The 23342-nt window shown below is 38.9% G+C and overlaps 1 protein-coding gene across 1 annotated transcript in view; it reads left to right on the forward strand.

Annotated features, from left to right (window-relative positions):
- The window catches only part of MYO3B (myosin IIIB), a 361097-nt gene that overhangs the window by 129063 nt on the left and 208692 nt on the right, over nucleotides 1–23342 (forward strand). The window contains exon 10 of the mRNA XM_039855816.1: nucleotides 22026–22181. Coding sequence (XP_039711750.1) covers nucleotides 22026–22181 — 156 coding nt within the window. The remainder of the gene's footprint in view (nucleotides 1–22025; nucleotides 22182–23342) is intronic.

Raw genomic sequence — 23342 nt, forward strand, 5'->3', positions numbered from 1 at the left:
ACTTCATGAGAACAAATAAAGCTGTGTGTTTCAAGGTCGTATCTCCCATAAAAACATCTAATTTAGATTACCTAATAGATCATTTAAAGACACCAAGGGCCTGATTTGATCTCACTACCCCACTTATAAACTCAGCCAATGAAATCTGAGTTTCTCATGGTATAAACCAAGAAGTGTCTCTGTGACTTGAAGTTTGAAACACAATGCATTGTACACCATATACCTGAAATATCCTCTCGTCCTAGGAACTGTGGCAAAGAGGGTTTTAGCCTCATTCAGAAATAAGCAAAAGGCATTGTAAAGTGTGTAATCCAGTCTCCATATTCTGTTTATTTCCCAACAAATGCTGGGTTTAGATCTTGTGAGAAGCCAGATCTGTCGCATATGTCATAGATTTCACATTAATGCTGTGGCACAATATTTTAGGTGATTTTTAGATAGGATTAATCTAAATGATATTCTGTATCATTTACCTATACTGGCTTTTCTTCCTTTCCTCCTCTTCTTTTTTAAAAATCATACTTGAATTTTATAATGTAAATCAAGAAGCATCTGCAGTTGAAATAAACAAGTGATTGTGAGCTGTCTACATGTCCATGCGCAGGGTGTGCGGAGGGGTGGCAGCATGGCTCACATGTCTGCCTCACAGCCTGTCCCTCTCCCCTCCCCAGAGTGCCACCTGGCTCATCATCAAGGAGAGGCAGTTGTAGAAGAGCAATGTATGCATCCAGCTGCGTCACTTACTAGCTTTGCAACCCTTGGGGAGATATTTAACCTCTCTGACCCTTGGTCCTCATTTGTCAAATTGGGACTGAGAATACCTGCCTCATAAGGTTACTGTAAAGATTAAATTATATAACGTGTAGAACCTGGCAAATAATAATGACTAATATATGCAACTCTTACTCATTCTAGGCTCTGTTCTTTACATGTCATATAATTCACTTATTCTTCATGATCCTATGAGACAGTTCTAATATTATCTGCATTTTATAGAAATCGAGGTAGAAGGAGGCCAAGAGTCCCAAAACCACAGCTAATAAGTGGTAGAGCTAGGATTTGAACCCCAGTAGACTTGTTTCTGTGTTCATGCTCAGCCAGCAATAGTCATTTTTATTATCCTTCGCATTTGGTTTGTACCACTATTCTAAAACTGCTTTTTAAAAGTGTGACTGGCTCTCCTTTTCTCTGTCATCATGATGTGTGTAGTTGACTCTGTTCCTTGCTATGTCTTATCATAAGACTTTCAGGATCAAGTGGTACCTGGCTAAGAAACAAATGCATAATTTTCCCATTCCCCAATGGATTCAGATTAAAACGTGCACTACATTCAGTTACAAGAGGAGGCATTAGGGAAGTATCAAGCTGGGTCTATAAGGAATTGCACATGAGATGACACATGTATTTATGCCATATCAAGGTCATTAGCATTTTGTCATTTCAAGCTAAAAACATCACCACTATCTGGACAGTTGGATATGTTTTATTGGGGAAATTATTTTTCTCTTTGGTTCTATACTTCTGCACTAATAGGTTCAGTAATAAATATGTGAGACCTTTTGTTAAAAAAAAAACATCAATGACTTCATCCTTGACACCTCTGGAATAATTATGTCTGCTATCTACCTTCTCTTTATTTAGACTTAAACTCACTGACTTGCACAGCTCAGGCCATTCTCTCTCTCTCTCTCTGTCTCTCTCTCTCTCTCACTCCTTCACTCCCTTCTCAGCAGCAACACTCTGCCCCCTCAAACTCAACCTTTGATAATCATCTCCAGCAGGAGTCAAAACAGAGGCAGTGTCTGGAGTGCAGACTTATCTTCACTTCTTTGCTCTGCTAATAATCTGGGAGTTAGGCCATCATGTCTGACAGGGCACATGGCAGCCACCTAGGTTCCTGCCCTTGTGCTGCCCCATTTAGTGTAATTTCTGTTCCCAAGGACACCTCGTGGGCTAAGATGGCTGCTGTAGCCCCCCAAATTACATGCTTATTACGGGCAGATGGAAGGGGAGAAAAATGAAAGTCTCCTTACTTTAAGAAGACTTTCTGTCTGTTTCATACAACATGTTATTAGCTACAACTTAATCACATGGCCATACCCAACTACAAAGAAGCTGAGACATGTAGTCTCACGGCAGCCAGGGTCAGCACCAGGGCTCTATCTCTGAGTATAGTGGAAAATATATAGACAGGTAGCAATTTATAGCCATGCTACTTTATAGAGTGTTGCAAAGATTAGGTGAGATATAGACTGAGAGTTCAACAAATGTGAGTGGTAATGAGGGATGCTATAACTCACAATAGTGATGCCGTCAACAGAGATGTGAGGGTCAGGATGAGATCCATTAGGGCGCCTGGGGTGGTAAGTCACAACAGAAGTGGATCTTGAGGAGAGGCAGTCGTGATCCCCACCGAGGCAGATCTGCGCCCTGGGAGAGACGAGGAAAGTAAGGTCGAGGTGGAAGCATGGAGTGGCCAGCTCGACACCCACCGAATCTTCTCCCAAGAGCTGCAATGTTCTTCTGGTTCAATGCTAAGCCCCCAGCTTCCCGCCTGCTCCTCCATTCTCTGGCCACTGTAGTTTTCCACTGTGGATTTCCATAGGCTCTGGAGCAGAAGGAAATCTGGCTCTGGGTCAATAAGAATTTCCATTAAAAATGGAAATGAAGGCTCATGTCACCATTACTACACTCTTCCAGCCCACTGATGATTTCTGGCAGGGATGAAAATAACAGACATAGCCCTTTTTCACTAATGAGGAAAGGGCTGGGGTTTTTTTTGTTTGTTTGTTTTTTTAATGGATTCAAAATTTATGACAGTGATTTTATATATAACAAGTTGTTATAGTGTCTCTTAGTCTTCCATTTCCTTTTGCGTGTGTGTGCAGATTCTGTTGACCTCCCAGTATTTCAATTTGGAATTTCCTAGTGTCATCAAATGCACAATATAGCTATCATACCAGGTTAATGAGTGAGGGGAAAATTCCATAATTTATTTTTGATGTGAAGGACTATTGAATGTTTTCTTGAAAGAAGAATTTCATTTAAAAGGCTATATTTTAGTGAATAATGGGAATTCTTGCCATTAAGGGAGGCCCAAAGCTTAAACTCTTAGGCTCAAGCAGTTTCCACACTCACATACCAAAAGCCTGGCTTTGATTTGAATTGTGTCCCTGAAACTTCATATGTTGAAGTTCTAACCCTCAGTATCTCAGAATGTGAACTTATTTGGAAATAGGGCCTTTGTAGATATAATTAGTTAAGATGAGGTCATACTGGCGTCTTTATAAAAGGGGGAAATTTGGACACAGACGCACATAGTTAATATCATGTGAAGATTGGACTTATGATGCCACAAGCCAAGGAACTACCGGAAACTAGGAGAGAGGCCTGGAGTAGATCCTTCCCTAGCACCTTCAGAGGGAGCATAGCCCTACCAATCTTGAGTATTGATCTCAGACTTCTAGCCTCCAGAATTATGAGACAATAAATATCTATTGTTTAAGCCACTGAATTTGTGGTACTTTGTTATGACAGCCCTAGGAAATTAATACAGTTCCAGACTTGATGGTTACATCACCTTAAGTTATTTGATCTCTCCGAGGCTTCCTAAGCTGTGGATGAGGATAGAAAGGTCTGTCTACCAGTGAGGATCAAATGTAAAATCTTTTGAATATGATACAGCATCATCACAATGTCAAGGATTAGCATTACACAATAAAATCATAGTGAATTTTCTCTTTTTTCCCTCCCTCCTTTCCTTCCTTCCTTCCTTCCTTCCTTCTTCCTTCCTTCCCTTTTCCTTCCTTCTCCTTCCTTTCCTTCCTTCCTTCCTTCCTTCCTTCCTTCCTCCCTTCCACCCTGTCCCCTGCTCTCTTCCTCCTTCCTTCTTCCCCCTTTTTTTTTGTTTAAATATGTCTCAAATGTTAAGAGTTTATGTTAAATTCCTATTCTTAATCCCACTGCTTGATAGTAAAAGAGATATTTCTTTTAATTATCATTAGTTTGTTGACCTTTATTGAAGACTTTAAAAACCAATACACATTCTGCACTGAGATTTCTTGGTCACATGCCTTTCTGAGAGGAACAAATTGAAATAGAAATTGGCAAATTGGTATCATCTTGAATCCCAACACTGACCACCTGATCACTTTCCTAGAATGCTCTTTTGGAAGGATTCTGAGGCTGCATCCAGGACAGAATCATGATCACTTAGTGATATTTGCTTTGTATCGGAACTGGGGTAGTTTATACCTTTATAGACCTAGAGTTCACAGGTCTTTTAAATTTTGACCAAGTTCTCTAGTATGTGACAATTTTTGTACATGGCAAAACTCATTTAGCCAAGGAAAGCAAAGAAAGCTTACATTCAACTAAATCAGGCATAGCCTGAAATATACCTAAGAGTTAAAATGAATCTGGGGTTGTCTGTGTGAGGAGTTGTTGGTTTGCCACCTCCTCAGGAGTTTACTGGGTGAAGCCTGAAACTTCTCCAAGGATACGGCCTTGAGATAGAAGTGTGATGTTGACTGAACCCAGTTAAGGCCTCTTATATAAACTTCTGAGATTTGGCAGGCAGATGCAGAAAACTATTCATTTTTTGGCAGCCCAAGACAAGCCTCATGAGTGTTTCCTTGCTTGTCAAACCTGCCATCTACCATTGTGGAGTGGTCTGCCTCTTTCTTCAGTCACCCCCTACCCTTGAATATCCTTGGGGTACCTTCTTGAACTAGGGAAGGCAAGCTGAATGCACATTCTAAGGATGGCAGACAAAATGAGGATCCTCCAATTGCCCGAGTCCAACTCACAAGTCAATCGATGGTCACATCTTCTTGATGACCTCCCCCTAAAGGAGTACAGATAATAGTATTGATGGTATGATTTTTTTAAAGCTTGTTCTGTGTCAGACAGTGAAATGCACTTTACTTTCAGTAACTTCTCACTATTGCCAAATGAGGCAGGTTACTAAGATGGGAAGCTGAGCTTAGAAGTTAAGTGACTGGCCTGAGGTCTCACAGCTAGACTAGCTAGAAAATGACGGAGCTAAGATTCAAACCCAGGTCCGCATCATAGTCCAGTATCTTTTCTGAGACACATGATGCTCTGTGTGTGTGTGTGTGTGTGTGTGTGTGTGTGTGTATGAGTGTGTGTGTGTGTTTAATTGAGATAAGGTTCATATAACAAGTTTAACCATTTTAAAATAAACAATTAATTGGCATTCACTACATTCACAATGTTGTACAACTTCCACTTCTATCTAGTTCCAAACATTTTAATCACCTCAGAGGAAGCCCAATACCTATTAAGCAGATACTCCCTATTTTGCCTTTTCCTCTGGCCCCTGGAAAACACTAATCTGCTTTCTGCCTCTTCTCCCTCTATGAATTTACCTATTTTGAATATTTTATATGAGTGAAATCATAGTGGCCTTTTGTGGTTGTCTCTTTTCACTTAGCATATTTCTTGGGTTCACTCATGTTGTAGCACGTGTCAGTACTTCAGTCCTTTTTATGGCTGAATAATATTATATATATGTTTTTAAGGCAGAATATCAGTAACCACCCCATCACCCTCCTTCACCTGGAGATATGAAGAGGACCCAAGTCTAGCTACTCAGATATCTCCTCTAATTCTGCCTATTAGTCCCTGCATGGTACCATGGGTGACCAGACTGTTGAGGTACCAGGTGCTCTCTCTTCTTCATCCTCTATGCCCACATAAGTAAGGGATGTTTGGACATGGTCTTCTGCCCTCTTGATGCCCAGGGCCAAAGCACCCAGATGCTCTAAAAGTGGGATCACTGACTTTATCCTAAGATATGTGGTTTCCCCAATCTGCTCCCAACTTAGGGTGATAGTTTTGTTATCTGGCTCCTTTGAGGGTGTCCAGAATATTTCATTGTATATATCTTTCATGTTCCTGGGTTATGATTCAGCTCTGCACTATGACTAGAGAAACAGCTTTCATATTATTCTCTCTGGTTCTATAACTATGGTCATTGCGAGCCATCTTCCACAAAACAATCAGTATGATCTTTCTAAAACTCCCTAGGGCAAACTAATCAAGTCATACCCTACTCAAAATCATGCTATGGCTCTTCGTTGCTTATAGGATACACCGACACTCTTTAACACAGGGTCATTTGGGACATGGACTCTGTCTCTAAAATAGCATTCTCTCCACCATACTACCTGCACATTCTAGCAAAATAGAATAAGTGAGGTTTTCCCTGACTCCCACAGGAAGTCTCAGAGGCCTTTTCCCTCATGCTTTCATGTCAGCATGTCAGCATGCTGCATTTTACGGACTTTCATAATAGGAAGGGGAAAGGGGAACAGATCAAGTCATTCTGAAATTATTTATTTGTGCATTTAGCTCCCCACTCAAACTCTGAGTTTCTTGAGAGTAGAGACTATATCTCTTCAGCTTTGTATCCCCAATACCAGGCACAGTTCCTGGCACATGGCAAGAACTCAGTCAACATCAGTTCCTTTTGAAGAGCCAAGAATTCTAGAGAGGAGATGATATCCTCAAAATAATACACAGAATATGATGAACCTGGTTAGAAATTGGATGTTGAGACTCATGATCTTTGGACAATCTCTTCTAACCTCAAATATGATATTAAGGAAGAGATCGAGGGGGCGAGAAAAGTGATCAAATGCTCTCCCCCAACATTTACACTTTCCCAAAGCAAAAATACAAATTGAACTGTCAGAAAGATTATAGGATTGTTAAAAGTAAATGATGACAGCTACATGTTTAGCTGTAGATTCTTTTTTGGTTAAATATATGAAAATGATTTCAAAACAAATCCTCCATGGCAATTTTAGTGGATATTCCTCTCCAACAACCTCTGCTTATTCCTTTTCTCTGACCCTCTCTCACCCCTCCTTACCTCACTTTTCTATTTCCCATCATTACATCCTCCATTATCTGGTTCAGATGTCCAGGGAAAGGTTGAAGAGGACCCATTTCTGAACTCCGGATTAAGAGAAACAGTTATGATCGGTGGCTCATGATGTTTTAGGACCACGGTCAGTGACAACATTCTACAAAGCTGATAATTTCCTTCTAATGTAAACCTTGCCTAGCGAAGGCTGCCTGCCTGAGGTGAATATGTGGGCATAATGAGTGAAAATCAAGGTGTGGGAGAATTTGAGGACTGTGACCTAAACTTTGCTTTCTCCCTATAAAGTAAGAGCAGGAGCACTTTTTACTGGTGTTAATTTTGGTCATATATATTAATAGCTTAATACATTCTTCACGTTAATAAGTGTTACTGAAGAAAAATAATTCAGGATAGTGGTAAGCAGAAGATATTATTGAATAAATTTGAAATTAAAGGATCTTTGCCTTTAGATGCAAGAGATTTTCTGTCAAGAGGTCTCTTTAAGTTTATATTTTTCCAAACACATGACAATGACAGGCCACATATAAAAAGAAAAAGCCAAACACATATTACTACAGAAGGAAGAACTCTAAATATTTTGACGGATCAGAATGGATAAAAAGGTGCAAAGTGCTCAGCTGCACTGAAGTCATTGGTCTGCTGGGATCAGTAGAGGCTGGGTGTTTGGCTCCTGTGAATAAAAGGATTAAGAGGGCTCTAAGCAACTCAGGGTCCAGAGTTGGACTCCAGCTGGAAGCTAGTGTCTGAGGTAGTTTTCCTAGGCTGATAAAAAGAGACTGGGGTAATAATGGAATAGAGGAAGTGGGGGAAAGGGGGAGGGGCGGTCATAAGATCCTATGCTCTAACTATAGCAATTTCCCTTGTATTGTTTTTCATCACCTGAGGTAATACCATCACTTGGGCAAATGGCTTCTAGCCAGCTTCTGGCTGATGGTGGTAGAAAGATATGTACACAGCTGGACCTTCTGCTGCCACAGGGATGGACTCTTCCACATATGTAATAAAACCATGGGACAGAAGCACAAAATGTCATTCTAAAACCTGGCTCTGGGTTAGAGACACAACCCTAAATTGATTAGACCAGGAAGATGGGCACAGCGGAAGTAAGAAGGAAAAGGAAGACAAATAATCCCCCTCAAAGTGAGCTAGCCAACTGAAATTTTAAAATGCATGAGGAAATCTAAGTCTAAGAAACACAACCCACCAAACAACAAATGAAGCATAAACTCATTTGAAGTGAAACTACTTTCATGAAACAATGTGAAGGAATAAAATAAGTAACTATAAAAAGGAAAACTATTTGGGATAAAATATGTAAAAATTAACTCTAAACAATCATAAAATTCAGGGAGGGGCAGTGTTTAATGTGTAGTTAAGGCATACATAGGTTCTTATGCTCAAAAATAGGATAGAAGTACTGAAAAATTTATAGTTAAGCAAATATGTTAAACATGGAGGGTAATTACTAAAATTGTAGAGAAACAATGTCTAGTTTCTAAACTAACAGAAGGAAAAAGGGATTTATAGAAAACTATCAATCCAACAGACAGCAAGAAATGAAAAAAAAGAATTAAAGGGAAAAGATAGTAAAAAGAGATTTCTATCCATATGTGCTTTTGAACTATCAGGCAATCAGTTTTTCCCAAGATTTCTAGTCCATAAGCAGTGATGTTTAGCTTGGGGGAAATGGGGGAGGGCTGATTTGTATTGTTTACTGATTTCCATGGTGTAAATATTCTCACCATGGCCAATTTCAAGCTACCAACGTAAAGTCAATCAGTTCACAAAATTCCTGAAAATTTAACGACAATATCTAGGGAGCTTGTGCATGCTGGCTCCAGTACACCACTATTTGTTTGAGATAGACAGACTTTTCTCCATCATCTTCATAGTACATATAATTTTTGACAATACAATAAAAGTTTAAAAAAAGATTCTCTGCATTTTATTTGTCTAACTGAAACTATATGGAAATTTATTGGGAAACAGGAGTTGGTGGCATTCTGTTATTAGAGTATTTATCATACAGTTATGGAAGGCTAGTAATTTATGATCCTTGCTAGCAAAGCCAGATCAATATGGAGATAAATGTCCTCAGCACAATAGAATTTATATCATCCACATGATAACTGACCACTGTGTCATACATTCAATCATTCAGCTCACTATCTGATATAATGAGCAGGAAGTCTAATATGTATATGATTTATTAACGCACACTATTGTGAAACCCATGACCCATCTAACCCCTTGCCTGTCCTTGGTAATATAGTATACAGTTGTCTGCCTCCAGTAATAGGATCCTACAAAGAGGATCAACCACCTTTTTTAATGATAGATATCTTCTGCTGAATTAGAACAGATTGGAGAACTGCCAGAGCTAGCATTACTCCCTCTCTTCCTTTCATTTCTCCCTTCCTCCCAGTCATGGTTCATACTCCTTTAGTCTCTCCCCTCTTCTCTCTCTCCAGAGTTAAAGAGGCTTGCCCTAGACTGTGGTGGGTGAGTAAATGGTCCTGAAAGAGCCTTTCGTGTCACTGATTTGCTGCTATGAGTATATTTTCCAACACAGTCATTCCATATCACCTATCTATGCCTGTCACTGAGTTTCAGTGGCTTAAAGCTTAGGACATGCCATGGTACCAGAGCAGGGAAGTGGGCTATCCCAACCTCCCCACCCCCTTTCTTACTCAATCCCCAGGAACATTTGTTTCCTGCAATGTCAGTGCTTTGCTTTGCAAGGGTTAATCAGAGGACCTATTATTCAGCAAATCAAAGGCTTGACTGCCCAGAGTTCTTTTCAGCAAGGATTAGGGTCTGTGATGGTGCTTTGAGGTAATAGATGGAACTGTTCTGCTCCTTCAAGTTAATGGAGGAACAGTAATGACTCCCCAGGCTCTCTTTGGCAGTTAGTATCTTTATTCATTCCCTTGCCTAAAAAAGAAAAATATTTTATCTTATGAAAATTTAGTACTTGAACAAGGTACTGGATTTATGTCCCTGGGGGTTGAACTATTCATTTTTTTTTTTTGTCTAAAATCACAGAGACGCAGCACTAAGTGGCTTCCTCAGAAAGAATTGTCTCTCCAAAGAGCAACAGAAGCAGTCGTTTGGACCTTGTGGTTCATCGCCCTTGGAAACTTGTTCAGAAGTTGGGCAGAGGGATGACAGGTGATAGGCATGGTGTGGTTTGTGTCCTCAGGAACATGAACCAAGGCAGCCAGTAGCTGTGCAAAATCCTGATTTGCATAAGACATTTGCAATTACTTATTATCTGACAATATTTTCTCCAGGATTTTCAGTAGGGGTTAGGTTGTTCATAAAAATCTGACTTAGTTTATTTTCCCCAATTTGATTTTATTCCATTAATTATATCCATATCATTGGCAGTCAGCTAGAGAAGTGTTCAGTCAATTGAAGTCTTTACCAAAAAAAAAACATACATTAAGGAAAGGTGCTAAATGTGGGCAGACACAATGCCAGCAAGACTATTAAAGCTCTAGGCCATTATCTTTCCTCTTAATCTAATCCTGCTCCCACCTCCACCTCCACTGTGTACTAGGGCCAGAAATTGGAACTATTTTTGTCATCATTTAAGAGCAAATTGGACTGTCCCCTTGTTTTCATACCCACCTGTGTGATGCTCCAGTGCTCTTCCCGCCCTCCTCCAACCCCTACCTGTAGGATTAAATTGCTCCCTCCTTTGAGCTGCTTTTAATTCATGGGCTAAACTTTTTTTTTTTTTTTGCAATCTGCTTTGCAATGAACAGGCCATAGTAGCTTGGCACCCCATCTTTCCTTTTCTTGATGGGTGCCAGCATCTGGGCACTACATTCAGCATGTCAGGAATCAAGGGACCTGACTGTAAAAATTCACCAAGTCACTGGTAGATTTAGGCCTGGATTAAGATCAGAGAGCTCTTGTATTGGCCACGCAAGGATTTTTTTTTTTTACTAGATGGTTCTTTGATAGAAGGAATAAGTTGGAATTGAAGAGTGCTGTAAAAAACAGCCCTCTGAAACTCATGGCCATGTTTACTGTGAGGAAACAGTATTCATTGCATTATAAGGAGTCATTTCTATGAAAACTCAGGAAAGCTATATATCTAGTCTCCTTACCAATCATCATCGTCGTTGTCATCATCATCATCATCATCATCATCATCTCATCATAGTTCTCCAAGCAGCCGGTCTGTTTTTATATCATGGATTTTAAGAAATATAGAACAGACTGCCTTTTCTCTTTCACACTGGCTGCTAGAGAGCCCAGAGCCAAATTTGTGGTCACCTCTAACAAAATAATTTATTTTGTATTTTAATTGCTATTTTTGTTTCCTAATTTCCCCTTTGTTTTATTTTTCTCTTCTGGTTTTAATTATTTTTTATCTTGCCTTATTGCACATACTTTTATTTAAACATATATTATATAAGGTGACTTAGATTATTTCTAGAACAAGATGAAGTGTTAAAAATCAATTGCATACACTGATAATGGGAAGGTAAAATGATGCAGCCACTTTGGAAAACAGTCTTGTAGTTCCTAAAAAGGTTAAACATAAAGTTATCATATGATCAATTTGACTCCTAGGTATATATATACCTAGGAAGTGAAAATATATGTCCACATAAAAAACTTGTGCACAAATGTTCATAGCAGCATTATTCATAATAGCTTAAAAGTGGAAACAACTCAAATGCCCATCAACTGATAAATGGATAAACAAAATATGGTATATCCATACAATAGAGCATTATTTAGCAATAAAAAAAGAATGAAATATTGATACATGCTACTACATGGATGAACTTTGAAAACATTATGCTGGGTAAAGGAAGCCAGCAAGTCACAAAAGATCACATATGTTATATGAAATGTCCAGATTAGGCAAATTCATAGAAACAGAAAGTAGATTGGTAGTTGCTTAGGACTGAAGAGGTTGAGGGGAAATGGAAAGTGACTGCTAATGGATACAAAGTTTCTTTTGGGGGTGATAAAATGTTTTAAAAATTGATTATGGCAATGGTCATACAACTGTATGAGTATACTAAAACTCTTTGAACTGTATACTTCAAATTGGTGAACTGTATGGTTTGTGAATTATATCTCATCAAAGCTGTTATAAAAGTCATTTGAATTAATTAATGAACTATAAATTTTATGGAGTAGTTTTTGCTGGTCTTCTTACACTTTTAATTTTTACTTTGTGTCGAATATGTACACAAAGTTAAACCCACTTATTTTAAGCAGAATCTGCAGATTTGTTTGGGATTGTGAGTCTTCAAGTGTAGGGATGGCCTTCTACATAGTATAAAAATTCTCTTTAAATTATCTAGCTCAGTAAATTTGATCCATTAGGCAAAGTGTGTGGTTGCTGAGTAGCAAGTTCCAAGCCAGTGGCATAAATGATGTCATTCTGTTTCCACTCTTTTTTTGCCTTTGCCTTGTCTTTGCATAGCCTATCTCCTTTGCCTTGTTGTCTTATTCTACCTGGTAGTGAAAATATATGAGCAAGAGTGGTTAGTGAAGTAAGGGAATAACTAAAAGATGTAGCATCACTATAGGCAAGGAAAGAGAATGTTTCAAGAAGGTGGGGCAGGTCGACGATGACCATCAGTGAACAGAGAGGCTGAGTAGCATGAGAACTAAAAAGAGATCATCGAATCGGTCACTTAAAGGCTTTTGGTTTCTGTTGAGAGAGGTTATAGTCGGGCCTAAAGGTAAAGGTAAATTGTTATGTTCATAAAGATTTTGCTACAGATCCATTCATTAAATTTAGGTTGGCCTAATAAGACTCCACTGGTGGTCCTTTTTACTTTGTACATCCTTGACTTGTTTTCAAGTTCCACAGCTACAACTATCACCTTTCTCTTTCTCATTTCCTTATTTCAGACTGTATATTTCCTAAATGGATCTCCCTTCCTGAAATTTACTCTCTAATGTGGTGCAACTTTGTTTTCTAAAGCAAAGATCTAATTGTGTTATCTCCCTGCTCAAAAAAGGCCATTCACTATGGCTAAGAAAGAAAAGCCTAGCTCTCTGCCAGAGCCTTCTAGGTTCTGAATAAGGTTTTCTCAGACAGATTCTTACCTTGATCTCTATTACAATCGCATTATCCTGTTCTACTCTGTTCTCCATATGAGCCATGCATTTTACCAATGGGCTTCCATCCCTTCTGTACTCTCCACTTGGAATGTTCCTTCCCTGCACTTCCTGTCAATATTCTTTTCATCCTTTAAAACCCAAGTGTCAACTCTCATGTGAAACACTTGTTTTAGATAGAATTGTGTACTGTATCTGAGTATTTCTAGTGCTTACACTTCTCAGCCTTGAATTATTATTTATGTTCATATCTATTCTTCTCGTTTCTAAATTCTATGAAAGCTAAACTCTCATTCCAAGCATCTTTTCCCCCAAGAACTTATTGGAGTACCTTTCACAGTAAATACCTAGTCAGTGTTTGAATGAATCTATGAATTTAATCTCACCTGGTTCTCTAAATATTTCATGTGTGTAAGTTTGGTGTTACCCCAGAAGATAAGTTTCTTATGGAGGTATAATATCTTTTGTTGTTTTGCACCCTCCCACTCCTCACCCCAGTCCTAGGGTAGTCTGGAACATGGAATGCTCATGCTCTATGGAACTGGCTGTTCATTTCTTATAGGAGGTGGCTGGGTACTATCCACTGCTTCCCCTTTCAGGGAAAAAATGCATACAAATGAGAATTATAGATTTAATTCTGGGCAGCATGGCAAGTAGGATCAAGGGGAGGATTAGAATTCATATATCCTCCAGCACTTAAACCTGGACTAAGAAGCAGACCATTACTATTTGTCAAAATGGAAATTGATTTTTGAATCAAGGAAATCAACCAGACATTCAAAACCAGGAGTGCCCGAAGGCTTGAACTTGAAAATGGCAAAGTTCTTTGCTTTTGCTGAATTGTCAGACTCTGAAAGACCCCTTTTCCCAGAACTTTGGAAGTTCTGATCGGGACATCTGTCAAATAGTAATTTTGTCCTTAGTAGAGGAATTACACTGAGAAAAGGTAGTTTATTAATGGGAACAGTATTATTGAAGTCTAACTCAAGGAACCATTGCATATTAACATTTCTTTTCATCGCTCTTATACTTAGGAGTGGGTATGCCATGTCTGTCTTCCTCCAATGCACTGACTGTGTCCCCACCACCTAGTACTGTGGCTAGCCTGTGGAGCTGGCATTTACTGAGTGCTCACTATGTCCAGGCACTGTACATGGATTATTTCATTTACTCCCCACAATAATATTATTACCATTTTACAGATGAAGCCCAGAGCATTGAATTGACTTATATACCATCACATACCTATAAGAAGTAGAGTTGGGTTTGACTCCAACCCCTGGCTTTTAACCTTTATATATTACCGCCCCAATACTAGGCATCATTTTTTTAAACAAATGAGTACATGTGTCATGTTTGGGAAAATAATGGGTTTGGTGATTAAGTATATCGTTATTTAAATAAATCAATAGACTTAAATATTTAAGATTAATAATAATTTATAACATGTTATATGAATAACTTATTCATATGTTATTTGAATTTATATTATATTGATAATTAACAGTGACTAATAACTTTAAAAATATGGACTTGTCAACATCTAGATAATTTTGCCCTGACTCACACATATTTTCTATAACCATTTCCTTCTGGGTTCAGACATCACTTTTCTTTATGATTGCTTCTTCCTGGACTGCTTCAAGTAAATATTTTCTTAATTTCCACCTGAAGTAAACGAAGCCAAGGCCCACATCTGGTTTGCTGAGTCTAGGATCGATCAGTGGCCCACTTTAGTCCCTCGCAGAGGCTCAAGAGGCAGCGGCTTGGCTGCTGCAGGGAGACTCAGCAGCACCTGCAGCAGCAATGAATATTCAGACCCTTAGGAATTGGCAGCATTGCAGCCTGAAAGATGGAGCCATCGCAGCTCTTTGAATCAGAGGGTGGGATTTGAACACAGCTTAACAGTGCCATATGCTAGTTGCTGGGGCTGTGCGATGAAGTAATGGTTTATTTTTTTCCGGCACTTTGACTAAACCACATGGCTGGAGTTGCCTGGAGAAATATCTGTTTGATTATAAAATGTTTTTCCCAACCAAGGAAGAAAGAAAGAAAAGGAAGGGGTTAGGAAAGTGGTGACTTGGGGCCACTGGTTCCAGTCCTTCAGACTGCCTTAATCCTAGGACATGAAAATTGGGGTCTTCCTCAGCATGCCCAGTGGAGAGCATGCTCATCCTTAGTCTTTGCAACTTCAAAAGCACAGCTTAAACAGAAGAAGTGTCAATAACAACAATAATAAAACCGTACCTCCACTACTATGCCCTCCATCAGCTTCTCCTTGGACAGCTTCTGTGTCCCCTGAACCCCATTTTGACTTGTTCCTTGGCTCTGGCCTGGTTCCTCTTGGCTCTTCTCCTCACTTCACCTACTTGCTTGGCATTTTTACCCCTTCCTCCTCCCAGACAGATTTCCACCTGCTGTCCGTGGCATGCTCTTCTTCCCTAAGCCCCTTCCAGTGGTGGTCCCCAGCTTGTCCCCAGACAAAAAGTACTTGAAGATCTAGAATTTTTGTTACCACATCATCTTCCCTAAGAATAAAATGAATTAGTCTGGGCTTTTCTAATTATCGACTATTGATCACAGGATCAGAGACATAGGTTAAAGAGGTACTTGTGTCCACAGGTGTCACACAGGCTGCAACCCTGAGTCATTATGGATTCCACATTGCAGCTGTCTGCCCTTCATGGAGCCCTCCAGTTCTGGGCTTTGTTTTTGCATGGAGACTCTCTCCAGCCACTGTGGTGCACATTTCTTGACTCTGGAGGGAGATTCTGCCCTTTCTGTCCTTCAATTTTATCTTTTAGCTTCAAACCATCCTACACTTTTTCTCTTATCACCTTCTTCACCTTCTTTGAGTCTTCTCTGGGTGAGGAAAGTTGTTCTTCTCTGTCCCCAGCCTCTGGCTTTAGAAAATGCCATATTCTTCCGTTTTTGTTTCTTTCCTGGGTTCCCCTGGGCTCACTCTGGACTTTCAGTGCTGACGGCTTTGTCTAAATGTGGGGCTGACTTGCTGATCTTGCTAACCCTGCATTTGTATTCTGTTTGCCCGGGTATCTCAGGCAAGATGGCAGCTTCCCTGTTGTCCTGTAGCCCTGCAGTCTCTCTCCAATGTTGCCACACCAAATCTCTTCCTATTACCCACTTCAAAAGGAAACTGAGATTCCTGTTCTAAAACCCTCTGTCTTAACTTCTTAGGGCCTTTTTCTCTTTTAGCTAATACTTGACCGTTGCTCTCTGATTGATAACTGTAGACCTGCCTGCTGAGTACTGCCTGGTTCTTGGTTCTCTGTTTCAGGTTAGGACCCCACTTCTCCACCCTACCTGTGAAATTTGCCTGCAGTTTTAGTTCTCACCAGTGAGACTTTAAAACACCACCATATGCAATATTTGCAAACTTAACAAAAACTGGAGTGCTTTTAAATATTCCACCAAACAGGGAGGTGGTGTTTTGCTAAAATAACATATGCAATGTCAAATTTCTCAGCCTGCCTTCTTTTGAGGCATTAGTCATCTTGGGAGAATGCCTGTTTGTCATAGTCCTGTCTTCTAAATGGAAATTTCCTTCCAAGATAGAGCACCATGGGCTCCGATATTTAACCTATAATTATTGTACCCTCTGGAGGATTTCTCCTCCTGATGCAGAGGGCTCTTTTGTCACTCAGGCTTCTGTCTGATGATGATAGGAAGGGCAGAGCAGCACAACACCTCACAGGGCAAGGAAATGTTTGCTCAGATCGAAAATATTCTATACAAATGGAAACACTTAAAAATCTAAGTAGCAAGCCCATGAGAAAACGGCAAAGTATAAAAGAATGTTAAAAAATAAATGAGAAGAGACATAAATCCCAAGTTTTCATGTAGTATTACCCTAGTGTATGGAATAAGATTACTCGCCCTCATGCTTTTCTCACCAAGTTCACCAGGATTTTTAGTTTTCAACTTTTCAGCAGCTCTTTATCAAGTGTGTTTTATTCATCAGTGAATATCTATCTGTGATTCTTGATAAATAGCTCCCTCTTGCAGGCATTCGATTTTTTAGTTATGAAATGGCAGCTTACAGCAACAAGGCAGCTGTTGTCTCGACAGCATTATTGTTTGGGAACAGAAAGCACAGGTACTGCCAGCTCTAGATCCCAGAGCAGAAGCCCGACCTTGTTTCTTATTAAGAAATACCTCCTTTTTACTTGTTTCTAGCAGAAGCCAGGCCAAGAGATTGCAGCAAATAGCTGCTACAACCTGTGTTTAATGTGGTGACACTAATGAATTCCGAAAATTAATCTTCAGTCAAGAAAGCATGATGGAAAGTCCTAGAATTTCAAATTAGGTAATGGATTAATTTCCTTCAAGGCTGGAATTTGCTTCCTTTTTTTCCTAGTGGACTTTTCTATGTTATTCAAACCACCCAACATGGCCTTGTAAATTCAGAATAAATTCAGGTAATATATCTGGTAGTGTAAAATTTCTATTTTTTTGTTGTTGTTGTTGTTTTTGTTTTGTGTCTTAGCACAGAGATAACCACACTTAAATCCAGATTTTAAGAGATGATTAGAAAAAATGAATACTGATGATTTTGGAAAAGTACTATTTCTTAAATCTATTTCTTATCCTTCTTTTTTTTTTTTTTTTGGAGTAAAAGACTCTTGCAAGAGCTGAGCTTGGGGAATGTATATCCCAAATTTGAGGAACTATCTGCTGCAGAACCAATACATGTCTCAAACGTGCTGGTGACACTTACGGACTGAGTGTCTCCCCTCAGTCAGCTAAGATGAGGACTCTGCCACCCATTCTAAAAGCCTAGTTCTGATTTCTCACAACAGAGCTTCCAAAGGTATCGTTTGCAGGGCCATGACTTCATTGACACAGACAGGGTCTGTGGTCAAGTAGTTTGGAAACATAAACTTAAACAAAACAAAGCTGTTTTCTTTACCCCATTATTTAATATGCTCACATGCGTTATGAAACACCAGACTTACTTGGTTTAGAGAATCACCAATGTTTCCCAAACCTTTTTGACTAGAATACTAGTTTCATTTTCAGGGGAAGGTTTTACATGTCTAGTGTTTCATTTGATTCATCTCACACTGGCTGGCCTTCATTTCCCATACAGAGAACGACATTTTATGCATTCTCTTGTAAAATTTTTCAATCTCCACCTGGGGGAAAATATTCTGCATCTGGAATTTGCAATTTCTGATTTAATAAGCAATCCTGAAATGAATAAGCGTATTATAACTTCTTTAGTTTTCCATGTTTGTTCTTCATATCAAGTTAGAGGATTTTATCATGCTTTAAAAAAGGACATGGATGCTGTCAGGAGTTCTTACAGATCCCAGCAGTCAATTCTATCTTAATCCACTAAATCCCTGCCTGGAAGGAGAATAAGACGGGAAATGACGAACTGACGAGCATAACAGTGAGTTTGGGACATCAAATTGCAAAGTCTTAAGCAATAAAGAGTATACCCTAGTTAAAGTTGGTAAAGATACTAAAGTTCTTAGGTATTCAAAGGAGGCAGCTTAGAAGGTGAAGGTGAATGTTCTGGTGGCCTCCTGAGTTCCTGGCTACACAGTTCAGGCTTCTTGCATTGCTGATCCAGTTTGCCAACCTTGAAATGCCTTCTACTTCTTCTCCACCAATCGAGTTCAATTTAATTCCACAACTTCCCCCAAACCTAGCTCAGTTCTCACCTGCTTCACTAGTTTTCCCTGACTGGAGCTTCCTGCCCTGCCAAGCCCCCAGTATTGTTCTGCATGTTGCATCCCTGCCACCTTTAACAACACATTGCAGAGTAGTAAGGATTCTTTCTGTTGGAGTCAGGAAATTGGCCTTATCACTATCAGCACTTGACCTTAACATCTTCACTTTGTAAAAGAGGGGTTAAAATAGAAAATCTTTATCTCTTAGCTTCAAAACCCTATGCTTTGGGGTGATTATTGCTTATTCTAAATATATAATCAATCACTGGCTTCTGCTACTTTTTGTTTCTTGCGTCCTTCTATCTTTCCAGTTAGATTATAGATCCTTGAGGAAAAGAGATAATTTTTTATGAATTAATTTATTTTGGCTAATTCTAGCTGTGTAATAAATGTTTGCTGAGCGAATGAGATATGATCAGAATGAACTGTATCTAGTAATACATGATTTTCAGCTATATTTGCTCCTAAGATATTTATCAGTAAAATGATAATTTATCAGTAAAATAATAATTCCATTTCAGTCTGGCTCTTTGCTCCCCATGAGAAAAAAAAAGTATGCAAGAGAGTTTTAGAATAAGGCTATACACTCAAGGTCTTCATGCCCTTCTCCTGAAAATCCTCCGATGCAATTGGATATGTCACAACTCTGCTTAGCATTCTTCCCATATACACTCGGTTTCAGTTTTGCTGATCCAGTGGTATAACATTCAGCCCACTTGGGTCTTACTGAGAAAACGAACAAATCCTCTTGATCATTGCTTCCAGAGAGTAGTATGCATCTTCAGTTTTTGGATCTTGAAGGGACCACAGATTCACTGTTAGTTTCTCCCTTGTCTGATTGTCTCAATTCATTAGTTAGTCCTTATTTCTTTTACTCCCTCTGTGACCTAGAGAGAGATCCTCTCCAAAATACCAAATGATTTTGCTACCTTGTTGGCAACCTTGGTTCTCCACTGAATGTTAAAATTATGAAACAAGATATAGCACCTTTAATTGCATCCCCAGACTCCAATAGAGACTTTAAAAAAAAAAAATAAGACTGGAGTATGGGTTTCCTGGCCTCTCTCAAACGCTCTCTAAGGAGATTTAATGACTGAAGTACCAGAAGGACCTTGTTTTCAGATCTCACCTACAACACTGTGCCAAGGCACCTATTCTGAGAAGGGAGGTAGAGGTAGCTCCAGCTCACTTTCCCATTCGCATGCTATGGATTTTCTATTAGTTGTCATACCTCCCACCTTCAGTCTCAGCTCCTGAGTTTACTCATTTAAAGTATCAGCACTAGTCAACAGGCAGTTGGGGGCTGCCTCGGTGCTCTTGCTCTTTCTTCCTTTTTCAACAGTGCTGGGGTGGCAGTCAGATGAAACTTCAACAACTAATGCAGGAAGAAAGCAAAAAAAAAAAAAGAGAGAGAAATATTAGGTGGATAAACCTATTAAGAAATCTCCTCGTGTTCGGGGATATACTGAGATACAGGAGGTATGTATATCTCGTGATGAGAAACAGATATGACATGACCTGGCCCAGAGCACTGGGAGGGCTTAGCTGTGAGACCCAGGGGTTCCTGGACGTCCATCTGACTCCCTCTGAGGCTCTGAGGGGTGTGCGAAGTTCCCATGTTCGTCTACGGCAGAAACACAGACTGTTTTTATTTGAGGAGTTTTCGTACACCATTCCTCAAGCCAGGAGGGCGGGGCCACCTGTATTACTGACCATGTACCTGTGAAGAGGTTCTTTCATCCCCAGGAAACATGAGCAATTATCTTCTCTTCATAGGCACATATCCATATACAGACGAACATACAAGGAATCCAAGGAAGATCGCTGGAGTAAAGATACGAACATTCTATTTTTTAAAACATGTGCACTGATTTTTATTTTTTTTTTGGTAGGAAAAAATAATAGATTATACAAAAGGCTCCTGAACCTATTAAAGTCAAATGATTGATTTCTTCCCATGACAGGGTAGGTATTTATAGTCGTGCAGGAGGCAGAATGGTGATAATCTAGGTTTGTTTGGCTTTTCTAGTTGAAAGCTCCAGTCCAATAGATAGAAAACCCCCTGAATCATTTCTAAAACGGAGTAACTGGGAAATTTACTGAAAATCTTTTCAGGACTAAAAGGTGAGAGATGTGGAAGTGGTTCGAAGTGTAAACTGCAAAGGTTAAAGCCTTTTGCAAATCCAACAGTTGAGGATTGTTTTAGGAACTCTGCTTAAATGTTTTGAAAAGATGTTCAAGATGAGGCTGAACTTTTATCATTTGTCAGTGCGTTTCATTACTTAAAATGTGTTTTAGATATTGCCGGCATGTTATTGTTGGAAAAACTGGAAATATTTATTTCATGGAGTGGGCAGAATGGCATCCAGTATTTATCCTAAGCCTCCTACGTGAGCTAAAGACTGATAGCTTAAAAGGGCAGATGCTGAAATTTCTTTCTCCCGTCAAGGGCAGCTATTCAGAATGAAAATGTGATGGTAATTGGAGGAGTATTCATCAGATTCAATTTCAGTAGAAATTTCCTTGTGTCAAAATCATCTTTAATAACATAGAGCATACAGCAAAATGTACTAAATCATTGTTTTCTCTGAAAGGGGCATTGAATCTGAAACAGAAAATGGTTAAACGGGAGCAGTTTTAACCAATTAACTGCAGAGCAGTTTAAATGCAACTCAGTTTTTACCATTTTGAATGGACTTTTTGTTCCCTGTTTGCATAATTCCATTCCAGTATTTCTGAATTATACTGTAATCACTTCCTGTTCTTCAGAAGACATTAGAATCAAAGTGTTGAATCTTCTCTGTGAAGGTTTCTTTATGATTAGTTTCTTTCCTTGTAAACTACTAATTGTATTTTCCTCACCACCAAATAGTGGACATTTCATATATTAGGATTTTTCATTTATGTAATTTTATATGTAATAATATGTGATAATATGTAATTTTATATGCTTCTAAAATAAGGTATATAGACTAATCAGCTTGTCTCCATTGTAAATATTTTTCTATAATGACAATTCAGACAGGAAATTCAGCCTGACCAGTATATATTTTTTTAGTGTTTTGAGTGCTTCAGATCAAATTGACTGTGTTTTTAGCAGGTACTTAAAACAAACTAAAATAGATTTCTGATGTTTTAATTAATTCAACTAATAGAGATTTTTCTTTTCTATGTTCTGGAACGTATTAATAAAGAAGAGCCATGTTAGGTTAACGGTCGGGTTTTATAAATGCCCCTTTTCTCCTCTCTCCCATACTCACAGGGGAGCCAGGTATCTAAGATTGTACTTTGGATTATCTGTTGATTTTTGCGAACAGGTGTCTTATAAAGGATTTTGAAAAGCGCCCTTCCGTTACACATCTCCTCGACCACCCATTTATTCAAGGAGCCCACGGAAAGGTTTTGTTCCTACAAAAACAGCTGGCCAAGGTCCTCCACGACCAGAAGCATCTAAACCCTGTTGTTAAAACCAGGTATGGTACTCTGCGTCTTCCCGCTTCCTTTCTCTGGTTATTTATAAAAACAGCATGTCATGTGTTTTGATTTACCCAGTATTATTATTGGTAATTATCACATCCCTGCATTTCTGAGAGTTTCATTTACATGCTATTGAGTACTTCATGCCAGTGCATTAGAGCTTCAGAAATAAGCTGCCCATTTATGCTCTTATGGCTAATATTTCTCAACTGTAGCTGAAATCTCACTCTGCTCTCCTGTTCCAGTTAAAACCAAGACATATTGAACGTATATGTAGATTTTTTTTAAAACCAATAAAGGTGACTGTATGAAAGCAATCATGGCTGAGATTGTATGAGACATCTTGGCTGTTGAGAACTGGAGAGCAGAAATAGGCTATAAAGTGATTTTGGAAAGATTTTAAGTTAAATGCTGAAGGCTTTTTCTCTAATGTGCTCTGACACTGTTTTCTTTAGTTAAAAATTTCTTAGAGGCAATATAGCACTTTAAAATGACCTTTTCCCCCAGGGATTGTCTATGCTTTCTAAAGCAACTTTTATTTCTCTCGTTTCCTTTTTTTTTAAACAGGGTAGATTTTAAAAAATAAATGTTTATTTTCAAGGGCAGTTACTTAAAACAGTATTCTGTGGTGATCTCTAAGAAGTAGATCTTTGGTTTCTGTCCAGAGGGTGGCAGAATTTCTCTTTTAAAAAAAATTAAATGCAAATAAAGCTGCTTTCCTCCCACCTTCAGCAATTATTAGTTTTATAAAACTGGCTAGGATGCAGATAAGCTCTAATCCATTATTATTAAAAGAATATTTGAAAGACAGGAGGTGAAAATAAAATATCACAAGTCACAAGTTCTATAAAAACTTATTCTGCAGAAAACTGTTTACACATCAGAAAGCATCAGAACTCTTGGAGCTAGAGGAATAGTTTCAAGGTGACTGTATCTTGCTGATTTCACCTTCTCCCCCAAGGCTCAATTTTGGATAAGTCAAAACAAATTTTTTCCTACTCTTTCCCCTTTTCCACTGTCATTTCTGTTTCTGTGTCTTGCCTACGGGGTAGAGAAATGAACAGAAATTCTTGTGAATTTTTGCATTTTCGTAAGCAATAGAATTTGTGTTTAAGCTTGGGGGAACTGAAATCCCTTTTCTTTCCCTGCTTTTGTTC

This window comes from Pteropus medius, unplaced genomic scaffold, assembly GCF_902729225.1.
Source record: "Pteropus medius unplaced genomic scaffold, Ma_sr-lr_union100, whole genome shotgun sequence".
Taxonomy (NCBI): domain Eukaryota; kingdom Metazoa; phylum Chordata; class Mammalia; order Chiroptera; family Pteropodidae; genus Pteropus; species Pteropus medius.